General features: G+C 36.1%; 1 protein-coding gene across 1 annotated transcript; it reads left to right on the plus strand.

Moving 5' to 3' along the window:
• Positions 1 to 1,163: 1,163 nt before the first annotated feature.
• LOC110800202 (WD-40 repeat-containing protein MSI1) lies at positions 1,164 to 8,410 on the plus strand. Its single transcript, XM_022005497.2, has 8 exons — positions 1,164 to 1,321; positions 1,572 to 1,625; positions 1,729 to 2,100; positions 3,539 to 3,865; positions 4,166 to 4,318; positions 6,565 to 6,689; positions 6,792 to 6,887; positions 7,905 to 8,410. Exons 3-8 carry the CDS (start codon positions 1,756 to 1,758, stop codon positions 8,137 to 8,139), a joined length of 1,281 nt encoding a protein of 426 aa, XP_021861189.1. The 5' UTR covers positions 1,164 to 1,321; positions 1,572 to 1,625; positions 1,729 to 1,755; the 3' UTR covers positions 8,140 to 8,410.
• Positions 8,411 to 13,745: the final 5,335 nt, after the last annotated feature.

Genomic DNA, 13,745 nt, shown 5'->3' on the forward strand with positions numbered 1-13,745 from the left:
TCCTAAAGACTTTTTCTTGTTCGGTTCGGGCGCAGCTAGGGAAGGCACGCTGCAACATGTATGCATCTATTCTATGCTAAATGATTATGTGAAAATAATATGCTTTCCTGGCTTTATGGTTTTTCCGCATGATTTATGAATTGTCATATGAATCATAACCTAACAAAATCATGCTTTGATTTGATTAGTGTTATTGACGATTAATTAATTCTTAATGTTTCTACTTTATACTCTTAGCCTTTTGTGCTTGGCCCTTAAGCATCACTCAAGACTCCCTTAAGACTCCACTTTTTTCTTCCTCCAATCAAATCATGCCACATCATCAAGCTTAATTTATCTTATTTCACCCAACTAAATTATTGATGGTTTATGTATTATTTTGTTTCATTTGCCTTTAAATTTATGTTCTAGATCTTTTGAATTTAATATGTTGTATTATTGTTTCTAATTTGTACGGAATATATGTCAATTTCGAAATTAACATTTTTTTTTTCTCGAATTATAAATTACTTTGTTTTAAAGCTGATCAACATGGGCCTGATCCGACCCGGTGCGAAAATTACCGGGTTTTGGGCAGAAGATTCCGGCCCGATTTTTTAAAAAATTTTACGGGCTTCGGACAACGCAAAACAATAATTTTAGTTATAAATTTGGCCTGACCCGAAATTGATCCGAAAATTCCTCTATTTTTTGCCCAAAATAGCGGGTTTTGGGCATACAAAATTGGCCCGAAGCTTGGCCCGTCCCCACCGACATAATGGACAGATTTTCATGTCATTGGCCCAGCCCGAACCCGGCCCGACCAGCTTGTTGATCAGGTCTACTTTGTTTGTATATAAGAAAACATAGTTTCAATATTATTTAGAAAATGTACCAAAAAAAAAAGATATATACATAAAATATTATTTTAAGAGTGAGGTGAGTCTGAGGTGAGTCTGGGGATAATGTGTAAAAACAGGGTGAGTTTTTTGTGAGTCTGGATAATGAAAAAGTTAGTAGAAAGCTGATGTGGCAGAGTTTGAAGACCGGAAGTGAGTGTGGGGATAAACTCCCCCTTAACGTGCCTATCCAGAATTCCAGATTCATACTGTGTCTTTTTATCGTAGGGGGCCCAATGCAATCGTTAAGCCCACCCTTAATAGTCTCTCTATAATCGATTCGATACCCCCTCTTTTACACTTGGATTTCCCGCTCTTCTAGTACACACTCCTCCGTAACCCCCTTTTATAGTTTCATCCTCCCCTCTCCCCCACCACTCTCTCTCTCTCTTCGCTCCCGCCACTCCAGCCACCGCAGCTGCCGCCTCTCCTTCTCTCGTCAGGTAACGTAATTTCTCTCTACTTCATCCTTTCTAATTTCTTGTTAATTTCTCTACCATATTTTCGTTTCTCGAGTAAAATTTGCTCTAATATTGTTACTTGAGCTCCTGATTTCTTGTTTTTAGGGCAAAAATCCGCCAGTTTTGCAAACATTGTGGGATTTCGTGCATTAATTTTTCAATGGATTATGATATGAATATCTTGATTTGTACTTTAAATTGATTCTGAAACTTTGATTTTTTCGTTTTTTAGGGGAATTATAGTGTGAAGACTGAAGTGCTTCATTTTTTAGTTAACTGGACAAAGGTGAGATCTTTGGTAAAAAAGAATAGAGATTTGTTGATAAGAAGTTCGGAATTGGGAATTTTTAGGGGGTTTGTTGCTAAAAGTTTGATTTTATTTTTTCTAGGGTTTGGTGGGTAGATAGGAATTTCCGATGGGGAAGGATGAGGAGGAAATGAGAGGGGAGATTGAAGAGAGGTTGGTAAATGAAGAGTACAAGATATGGAAAAAGAACACACCATTTTTGTATGATTTGGTGATCACCCATGCTCTTGAGTGGCCGTCTCTTACTGTTGAGTGGCTCCCTGACCGAGATGAGCCTCCCGGGAAGGATTACTCGGTCCAGAAGATGATTTTGGGGACCCACACTTCTGAGAATGAGCCCAACTACCTTATGCTGGCTCAGGTCCAGCTCCCTCTTGAAGATGCTGAGAATGATGCCCGGCATTATGATGACGAACGGTCTGATATGGGTGGATTTGGGTGTGCCAATGGGAAGGTAATTTTTCTTCTGGATTGTTTTGTTTATTTATTTTGGTTAGTTGGCTTTTCCAGCGCATTTGCTTGCACTTGTGTCACTCTTTGTGGAGTTCTTGAGTTGAAATATTGATTTGGTGACCGGATAGACTAGATAAGGAAAAAAAGATTGGAAAAAACGTGCACAAGCATATACTTTGACCATCTAGAAATACCAGACTTATATTGTATGCTTCCTGTGCCTATAGTTTATCTGCCGGTCAATCACGTTGGCTTCCTAACCTTATTTTCTTGCGTTCTCAGACCGCAATGCCCACACGTGTATCGTGATCATGGGTATCTTTGTCTCTGTTGGATGTTGTATTTTTCTCAGGAAAAAAGTTGTTTCAATTATTGGTGATTGCTAGGCTCAAAAGGCAATTTCATTTGTTGATAAGGATAAACGACTGGACGTTAATGTCAACTTTATGTTTATTTTTCTAGATTTACTTGAACAATCCAATAGTATTTGACCCATATCCGGTAATACATTGTGAGCTTTTTATTTCGTCCCATGATATTGTGTGCTATGGTTCCCAAGGATCTAAGTCATGCACCATCGTGGATTGTCAGTTGGCAGAAAGTGTCTTATTGCTTGCTGGAACTAATTGTGGAAGCTTGGAACCTTATGCTCATGAATTCAGTAGAGTTATGTACAAAGTATTAGTGTAACAAAAATATGCAGAAAGAATAAATAAGGAATTGTAGAAAGTATTTTGAAAACTAAGTATCTCATTATCTTGAATTGATATCACAACAAAATGGACCAGGTTTTATCACTTTCGTCGCTGTTATGGTACTATCGAACAACATGGTGCTGTTATGGTGAAGTAACAAATCAACCTGGTCGGAGTAAAAAAATTTAGGAAGACGACTTTTTTTTAGAATTATTTTTCTAATATTATTCCAACAATGTCTTGTTTTGTAGTTTAATTTTAGCCACCTGTATTTCTTAAATTATGGCTGAACTACTGCACAAGTGTCAATTGTTGAATTCTTTTGTTAACCTTGCAATGTTTGGATTCTGAATGCCTAAATCCCTTGATTGACCTCAATTACTTGATTTACCTCAATTAATTCTGTTGGTTAAAGCACTTCGTGGTCACTAGTTCACTGTACTCTTTATGCTCTCTTATGGTCTCGTACTAAGTACTAACTGTATTACGATGTCAGTTTCATCCCACCCGAGCCAACAATTGTTCTTTTGAAAATATCTGGATAGCAGCAATGTATTGAACCTGATATTTTTCCATTGATGGGTTTCCAGGAGGTCGTATTGTTCATAGCCATGTACCTAATCGTCGAAGAGTAGCAGATTATTTTCCTTTGATAGAGTTTGCTTGGGAGTTTAGATCTTTTTATCTGTGTTATTTTATGTGCTTCTTATGATATTGCATTAACTATGTATTCTGTTCCTCCAGGTACAAATTATACAGCAGATAAACCATGATGGGGAGGTTAACCGGGCACGCTATATGCCTCAGAATCCATTCATAATTGCCACCAAAACAGTGAGCGCAGAAGTATATATATTTGACTACAGTAAACACCCGTCCAAGCCACCACTTGATGGTGCTTGTAATCCCGATTTGAGGTTACGGGGCCACAACACTGAAGGATATGGTCTATCATGGAGTAAATTCAAGCAGGGCCATTTATTGAGTGGTTCTGATGACGCTCAAATTTGTCTTTGGGACATCAATGCGACTCCTAGAAATAAAACTCTCGATGCCATGCAAATATTTAAGGTATATCTAGTCTGTTAGATGTAAACTAAAATGCCTCATGGATTCATATGCCTGTGCAATTTCTGCAGCATACAAATGAAAATACTGAGCATGTGTAAATTGTCTTTTACTTGAATGGCCAGATATTGCCCTTTGATTATAGCTAACTTTCTCTTATTTGGTTATTCGTGCCAAATGCTGTAAATGTAAGTATCTTTGATGAAAACAATGATGCCTTAGTGGTGTTTAGCATCTTAGTGATGTTTTACATTCGTACTTTCATTTACTTTTATTGGCTATAACATTGGGATCTGTATATAGGTTCATGAAGGTGTTGTTGAAGACGTCTCATGGCATTTGAGGCATGAATACTTGTTTGGCTCTGTTGGAGATGATCAGTATCTGCTTATATGGGACCTTCGAACTCCATCAGTTACCAAGCCTGTCCAGTCTGTAATTGCCCACGAAAGTGAGGTGAGCCATAAATATTACTGGGTTAGCTACTAGAATATTGTTACAGATGATAAAAGTTTTTGTTTGTGTGTGTGTGCGTCTTCGTGTGTGTGAGTGTGGGGGGTTTAATTAAAGCTTCCTCCCACCCCTCTGCACTCCGTTTACTGATTATCTAATGATTTTTAAAAAAAAATTCACCTATGGTTGCGATTATCCTAATTGTCCCTTCAAACATAACTTACTTCCTCTGTTTTTTAGCTGTACCATATTGACTTGTACTATTTACTCCACTTTGACAATCTTTGGTTAGTGACATGAGGATAGACACAACCTTGTGGAATATTATTGGATCTATGTACTTTAAAATATCAACTTATATACTACCTCCATTTCGAAATAATTGTACCGTTTCTAAATGACACATTTTTTAAGAAAGAAGAAAAAGACTGTAAAAAAGATAACTCCAAAAAAGGAAAGATGGGAGTGGGTCATGAAAAGAAAATCCGAGGGACCATGTTGATGTTAATATTAACGAGCCCTCATCAAATATACTATTTTTGCCATAATAAACCTACCAAATAAGCAAACGGTGCAGTTACTATGACATTTCGGAAAAGTATTACGGTATAATTATTACTACCTCCATTTCACAGTACTTGCATCATTTGTTTATTTCTCTCACCACAAAAAATAAATATTTGTGTATAAGTAAAAACTATAAAACGTTGATATTTGGAATCCTCGCATTGATACGAATTTAACAAGATCTCACTTTAATATGTTTTTCCTTACATAATGGTGAAAGAAAGATTGTCAAAGTTTGTTTGTTAATAGCGATCAAAATGAGAAACGATGAAAGTATTGCGAAATGGAGGTAGTATGATAAGGAGGTAGTATTTTTTAGTTAAAGATACTAGAAGATATTAATGGTCAAAGTTACGTATTGACATACTTGAAAATCTAAATGGTACAACTAAAAAAACTGAGGAAGTATCTAGATTGGATAACTTGTGAGAGATCCGAATTAAGTATCTGATTCCATTATTATTTGGATTATCAGCTCTTGTAAAGACATCGTTGGTACATTCCTGATCTATATTCTGATACAATGCCTAATTTGTCCCGGTTATTTAATTTGGTTTTTAGTGTAGAAAATCAACTTAGAAAGTCATTCATAATCCGTGCAACTCGGAGGCTGTTTAAAAATTGGTATAAAGGTTCTATTCTGATGGAAACATATAATCACACAATTTGCTTCATGAACTAGTTGCTTTAGCTGAGTGGTAATCTAGTCTGAGTCTGAGTCTGAGTATGAGTGGCTGACACAGCAGGAAGGATGCTAACTTACTTACCAACCTCATGGCGACCAACCTCGTGGTGAGTTGGTTTTCTGTACTCTGCCACCATTTTGGAGACAAACCATGTAAATGTAATGCAAAGCCTTGGCCCACTTGTGATGAACCAATAGGAACACATTGTCAATATTTGTTAGTTCCTTGGGGTTGGCCAGCCTTGATTGAACTCAAATCTATCATGGATCATGAATTCATGATTCATAAGTTCAAATTCTAAGCTACTTGAATGGTCAACGAGGTTTCTGTAACTCATTATCAAGTGGATTTGGATTTCAAACTTCAAATTGCGGTTCATCACTGATCCACACGAGGATTGAGAGTGGATAACTGGATATGACTGTTCAATAGTTTATGAACCAAGTCAATAATTTCTTAAGAACAATGGATATTGGGCAACAATTACATACCGTTTCATGGAAATTTTAATTTACAATTTAAGCGTATGCTTAGAAATTTGGAATGAAAATAATTTTTATACATGCATAACTAATTTAGTAATGTGATAAGTTACTGTCAGCTCTAGCTTTCATGTAACAACATTTTACAACAGTCATCAATTGGTTTCCTTATATTTGGTCCACATTTCTGGGTAACAGTGGGCCTTTTCTAAGGAAGTTGCCTGGACCTATAGGAGTACTTAGGTTCTTGTCACATTCACGTGTCACGTGTGTATCTGAATGAATTTGAAACTGTATGAAATGTCGGTATCTTTCTCTCTGAGGGTATTTATCATATGTGGAATTCAGAAGCTCTATTTATTAGCTAATCCTTAAAAATGGCTTGTCGAAGCGACATTTTTTTTTTTTGGAAACAATCTCTTTTCTGGAGGCTGCTCTGTCCCCTCTGGTATTCAGTTGCGTGTCTTTTCCGACGTTTCTACTCATTTACCAAGTTTTATTTTCTACCTGTCAGGTGAACTGCTTGGCTTTTAATCCTTTTAATGAATGGGTTGTGGCAACGGGTTCTACTGATAAGACTGTCAAGTTGTTTGATCTAAGGAAACTCAACACTTCACTGCATACTTTTGATTGTCACAAGTAAGATTAAATAATTCTTTCCTAATTTGTTTCCCTGAATGGTTTAGCAGTGCATTGTTCTTCTCCTTGACGACTAAGTGTGAAATGTGTATAATTTGGCAGGGAGGAGGTCTTTCAAGTTGGGTGGAGTCCTAAAAATGAGACTATCCTGGCTTCATGTTGTCTTGGTAGGAGACTGATGGTGTGGGACCTTAGCAGGTAATTTTTGTTGGCATGCGGTTCATGTGCACGTCTTCTCTTGTATAGTCAGTATGTAGTTTAAAGAATCATCAATTTTTGGTGAGTATCACAACATAACTAAGATAATGTTTTGTGGGGGAGGCAAGGAGGCATGCAGATTTATACAATAGTAAGATAAGATTTAAATGACAAAAGCAGACAGTCCTCTTATAATTCCATTTTGTGATGTTAAATGTGTTTGGGCACGGAATACAAATATTAACAGAATGTGAATGCAAAATGTGATATTATTCAATTATCGCCTGACAACACCAAATAGGATAATTTTGCTAAAAGACGAATAGGCAATTAGGTGCTGCGAAGTAGGGTTTGTGTTGTATTTCTCTTGTCACATCTTTCCTATTAAATGATGTTATGCCTCTTCCATGAAATCTGGGAATGCCCTGCCTGCCCAAGCTATTTGAAACTTACCAATGACTCCATCGATTGAACTGCCTTGGTGAAGAAAAAATATTTAGACAACGTGAGGCAGAAACTTAAAACTAGATAGCATTCCACTTTAAAGAAAACAATGAAATGGATTAGCTCAAGTGATGCTCACTTAGGTAGTGCAGAGTGGCAGATTGCTGATTTGTTTGTCCTTACGTTAAAAGTAATGGAGTACTGGAGCTGTAATGAGCTGCACAAGTGTTCATATCAATTGTGTATCTTTATAATGTCATGACCGAGAATCAATACATATAGTGTTTGGTAAGAAAATTACTTTTGGCCATCTTCGTATACGTTCGTGTGGGGCAATAAAAAAAAATGTGCTTGCATTATGATTAGCAACTGTATATACTATGCCTGTAAATAATACAAGTGTGTGTTTACTTCAATATAAGGTTAGAATGAGCAATAAATTGTGTGAATTTGGTAATAAGGAAAGCTGCATGAGTAATCAAGTGCTGCATCCACTCCTCTATTCATGTGAAATCCTGTTAAGTATAGGATTAGTTTTCTCTAAACCTAGTTGAATAATTTCTTGATTTGCAGAATTGATGAAGAGCAAACCCCAGAGGATGCCGAAGATGGTCCTCCAGAGTTGCTATTCATTCATGGAGGTCATACCAGCAAAATATCCGACTTCTCATGGAATCCATGTGAAGATTGGGTCGTGGCTAGTGTCGCTGAAGACAACATTCTTCAAATATGGCAGATGGCTGAGAATATATACCATGATGAAGATGATTTATCAACAGATGATGCAAATGCCATCAAGGGCTCTTAACTTTAATTTAATTTGTAGAGTTTCTGATGCTTCAATCTTATGGAAAGAAGCGTAGTTACATTTAGGGCTTGTGTATCTCCTGTTTTCTGGGTGTAGGAATCTGCTAAGTCGAATCAGTAATCTTTATGTTCTAATCTCCTTCCTTGCCCCCAGTTTGCCCACAAGTCCACAACTATGAGTTGGTGGTAAAATTGATTTATATGTATTACCAATCTTTGTGAATTTGTTAGGCACTTAGGCATATATATTATGAATGATTGGTTGTTTTTAATTGTGTTTTGTTAGAAGTTTAGTGCATTTTTAAAGCAGAAGCTATAAGTAAGAACCTAGACTCCCGAGCATGCTGCAGGTTCTACTGTGTTTACGATCTTTTCTTGTATGTTGTAAGTTGTCCTACTGTCATTTTGTTATCCGAATTGTGAGGATACACACAATGGCAATTTCAAACTACAAAGTTCCTTATTAGTTGGCTACACAGCCTATAATACCTTGTAACTTCGTATAATATTTATATAATCCGAAATAAATTATTCCATCCAACATTAATACTCCGTATATTTTTTATCACTTTTTTTTCCAGCTACCTGCTCAACATAGCTACAACATCTTGAGAGCAGATCACGGAATTTCTTCACCAACGGTTAACTATCTGCTTAAAATTTTTAATTTCTGCAAGCTAGTCTTTTTATTATGTTTTTTTTTTTTTTATCACCATTGCACATTGCAATAACTAATTCGTCTTCGGATAACAATAAGATGTAGAAGGGTGAGAGAAGTTGAGCGAGGGAGAGAGAAAGGTAAGTACAGATTATTTTTCTAGGTAAGTACATATTATTTTTCTTCTTTTATGAAGTTTCATCGTAAGTGAAAATTTGGGTTGCCTTCTCATACTACGTGAGTATACATATACGTGAGATAAATTCAAAAAAATAAAGTGAATGCCAAAATTCTTTTCAATGAGTGAAAATTACTCTGATTATCCCATATAAGTGAAAAAATATTTAGACAATAAGTTACTAAGCCTCCTTCTAAGAGCTTGAGCTAAGTTCACCAAAATATTTTTCCTTCATCATGACTTTTAAACCCGACATATCTTAATTGGGGATTGACTTTATTTCCCCCCTTTTTTTTTTCTCAATAATCAACTATGAAGTATTCACTAACCCTAATTTGGATTTTCATCCCAAAACTTCAAATCATCAAAGTTTAGCTTATAGAATTTCGTACGTGGTTATGCCATTCTTTTATAATGTTGGAATTGCTTGAATGAGACTTAGGACCTTTCTAATGTCAAATGGGATGTTATTTTTTTTACTAATAAAATAATGATTTAAAGCTTATGTAATTGCTTGAATACAAATATCATTTATAACAATAGGTTAACTAGTCCGGTCCATTCTATATGGCTCAATTTACCGAGTATTAAAAGATAAAACAACTTGAATGAAGTGATAACAAACTCAAAATTACTAAGTGTGAGTTTTCTCATCACTTTTATAACTTTTATTTTTCAAAACCCCATTACACATCTACAACTTCATGTTCCCAAAAATCTTTTCATTCAATACAAAAATTAATGTCTTACTATGATAATTTCATAGTTAGGAATTGAATAAGATTGGAGGAGTGTCTAGCACCTCCATGACCTCCATCTAGGAATGGCAATGCGTAGGGTCTGGGTAGGGTCTAGCAATACCCGGACCCGGACCCTAATTTTTTTACCTATACCCATACTCTACCCTTACCCTATAGGGTCTAGAATTACAAGACCCTTATCTGGACTCTATGGGTCCAGTAGGGTATGGGTAGGGTCTAGGGTCCAGAGCGGGTCCGTATTGCTTATTTTTTCTATAACTTTTTTCAATTTTTTTTTATATCCAACCATATGTAATGCACAAAAAAAAACAAGACAAACGATTAATTTGACATTTTAAAACAAATAAATCCTAGTGCCCCAAATCATCCTTGTATTTCCTTAAACATATTACAATTTAATGTACTAAGGTCACGAATTAAAAAAAAATCTCAGGTTCTCAAGTACACAATGTCAATGTTAGAGGTTTTTTTGACTAGCGAGTGGTAGTGTTGGATGGTTGTTAGAGCTTAGAGGAGTAAATGTGATTTTGTGGATTGCCTTAAGGTTTTGTGTTATTTTTATATTTCTTTAATGAAATTTGAGCGGGTTTAGTTTAGGGTATGGGTAGGGTATGGATCTTAAGGGTCTATGGGTAGGGTTAGGGTAGGGTAAGGGTCTGAAAAAGTTGGACCCTTACCCTACCCTATTCGATACATCGTATACCCATACCCTACCCTTACCCAATAGGTCTAGAAAATTAAGACCCATACCCTAATTTTAGGGTAGGGTCTGACAGGGTCAGGGTAGGGTCCTGACCCCGTTGCCATCTCTACCTCCATCCCTTAATGAGGTGGTTCTTTTGTGGGAACTGTATCTTGAGAATGAGAAACACTTGGGATATATGAAGGCGGGGATTTGTAATTATCATGTTTGTTTTGTGAAAATGGGAAATGAAATTGAGAAAAAAGAAATAAAAGGATTTATTTCCTTGATTTTATTCCCACGAGGGTTAGGAAATTGAGATAAAAAATAAAATGATCATTTTTCCATGAAAAATGAAAGGGAAGAAGGTTGTCAAATGTGTTTTAGTATCTTTTTCATTTGTTTTTTTTTTTTTTTATCAATTCCAAATATATTCCTTATCACTAAACAAACATGTTGATGTCAATATTTTTTTGAATTTTCCAATGACATTCCTAATTCCCAATAGACAATTCCTAATGAATACCCACCTTCTATTTGTAAGACACGACTAAAACTGCAATGAGACAATGAATTGAACTATTAAAAAAACTTACTTATAATAATAATAATAACGGATTTTTCATGAAATATCCCTTAATTTTCACGAAATTCACCAAATGCCCCTCAACTTTCAGAAATTCACCAAATGCCCCTCACCTTTAATATAATGCCCAAACTACCCTTACTAATGACACGCCGTTAGTCCGTCGTTAGCCTACTTTTCTAATTCACCAAATGCCCCTACAATGTAACTTATTTCACCAAATACCCCTATTTTAAAATATAATTCACCAAATGCCCAAATGTAAAAATTACATTTTTAAAGCCCAACGGCTAGTTTTTGGGCATGTGTATGTCGGCCGAAAAGAAGGAACAGTCCTTGTCGGCTGGTGTTATGGGGGAGGAAATTGATGAAGCAGGTTCTCCGTGCTAATTTATTGGTGGCGTTTCTGTGATTTCTCCGGCTAACAATTGTCCATTGGTTGGGGTTGGGGTTTGGTTGGGGTTGGGTTCTCTCTCTCCATTTTTTTAAAGACAAGTGAGAGTCTTTTTATTATTAGATGCGAATACAACATTAGTTTACACCATAACTGAGCTTAATCATAGTTTGGGGAAGTTGATGTCAAAAATTCGTAGCTCTAGCGACAACCACATGTCCATAATAGGACTAGACATCGAAAGACACTACTGTCAAGATGACACCAAACACCAACTTGCTGAAAAAGTTGCCATAGTGAAGCTGTTTTTCTTCGACAATTGCTTGATTATCCAGTTGTTGCGGATTAATAAACCTATTTGTTCACTGGCTTAGTCTTCCAAAGACAAGAGCTTACCTTTGTTGCTGTTAAAATGAACAACTGTCTTAAAGCGTTGAACAGAGATTATGGGATTCAATGCAGGAATGCTTTTGATTTGCGTGAATTGGTTGTAACTGTTAAATGATATATGCGTTTTATATAGAGTTTTTACCCCCGTCCCTTAGTACTTTTTGATCTCAAATAAGCTCTTCGGAGCGATTTTAGTACTAATGTGCTCCTTGTAGTGTGTTTGTAGTTTCAGGTTCATCATTGTAGGAATTAGCATATTTTTGTGCATTTCCTACTCATTTGAATCAATACAAGAGATTATATACTTTCGAGAGCGCAAACATTGAGTTGGAAGAATTTTCATGCAAAGCGAATAGTGAAAGAAGTAGAAAACTGAATATCGTCCACTCTTTTGATCATAACTCGAGTTATACAACTCCAAATGAAGCGATTCAAATTGGGTTGGATTCTAGACTTCAAGAGCTTTCCAACGAGTGGTCATTCGCCTAATTCCGACTTATAGCGAAGGAGATATGGTGTTTTTAAGATAGAGGATCGTGCAGTTTCAACACGCGCCCGATCGGGCGGGCTTCGCCCGATCCGGATCGGGCGGTCATTCTGGGCGCTGTTCTGGGCATTTTGCAACCGCCCGATCGGGCGGAATTTCGCCCGATCGGGCCGAGTATCGAGCACATCGCCCGATCGGGCCAAGCGTCGCCCGATCGGGCCACGCCAACCTCCATCGTATTTCGCGAGATTTTATTTCCGATTTTGGGCTCTATTTTGGGCAAACTATAAATACTAGCCCCTTATATTTTTAGTGACATCTTTTATTCTAGTTTTCTAATTACTTAGTCTATTTTAGTTCTCTCTATTTTCTCCAAACACTTAGTTTTAATTTTTATCAAAGATTCAAGCTTTATTATTCCATTGTTCTTCAAGTCGGTATTGTTTCTTGCTTTAATTTATCTTATTGCTTGATCATGTTTTCTATTATGTTAATTGCTTTGTTATTTATTATCATGAGTGAGTAGTTTAATTTCTAGGGTTTAGGGGATCCATGAATGCATGATTGGGATTATATATGGACTTGATTAATTGATTGATTGATTATAATTTCTATAGCTTATTATTATTGCTCGTCAGTTCTGTTCGGCCGGACTATTTTGATTTGAGTTTGATTAACCTTAGATTATGCGCCGAGAGGTATAAATATGATGTTTTTTGGTCTGTGGCTATTAGATAGGAATTATTTCTAGTACGTAGCGAGAGCCCGCTAGTTGTTGTATCCTAAGAAATTCATAAGATTCGAGAGATGCATGTTTTCCTAATTATGATTGTTCATTGATTGTTATTGTCCGTTGTCCAATCCTGCTCTGCATTTGTGGTGAACCGCTGCCCTAAATTCCCTTAATATTGTTATATTCCAGTTTGATTATTTGCCTTAGCTTAATATACAAACCAATCCAATTCTTTATTACCAGTAGTCTAGATTAGTTAATTAATAGTAGAAAGAACATTGTTTCCCTGTGGATACGATCCCTGCTTCCCTTGCTATATTTTTAGTTGGTGAACGTTAGGTTTATCTTTGATAGGAGTGCGATTTAGCCTGTCAAATTTTGGCGCCGTTGCCGGGGAAACGGTTTAATTTTCTGCTACTAATTTTATGATCTAGATTATTTTCTTGAGTCTCATAGAACTTCCTGTTCTTTGAGACCATGTATATATTTTATTTTCTTTAGTTTATTTTTTTTTTAATTTTTTTTTTAATTTTTAATTTTTTTTTCCCCTGAAAAAAATGGATTATTATTCTTTCCCTCAATTCTTAAATGAGCCTTTTTGGGTGTATTTCGATAGGCTAAATGATTTTATTGGTTACCACAATTTTAATCTTTGGGATTCTTGTGGTTTTGCTTATGGTGGTTTAAATGAGTATACAAGGAATGTGATAGAAAGTAGATTTAATGGTGATTTTCGAG

This window comes from Spinacia oleracea, chromosome 1 (genome assembly GCF_020520425.1).
Source record: "Spinacia oleracea cultivar Varoflay chromosome 1, BTI_SOV_V1, whole genome shotgun sequence".
In the NCBI taxonomy this organism is placed as follows: Eukaryota; Viridiplantae; Streptophyta; class Magnoliopsida; order Caryophyllales; family Amaranthaceae; genus Spinacia; species Spinacia oleracea.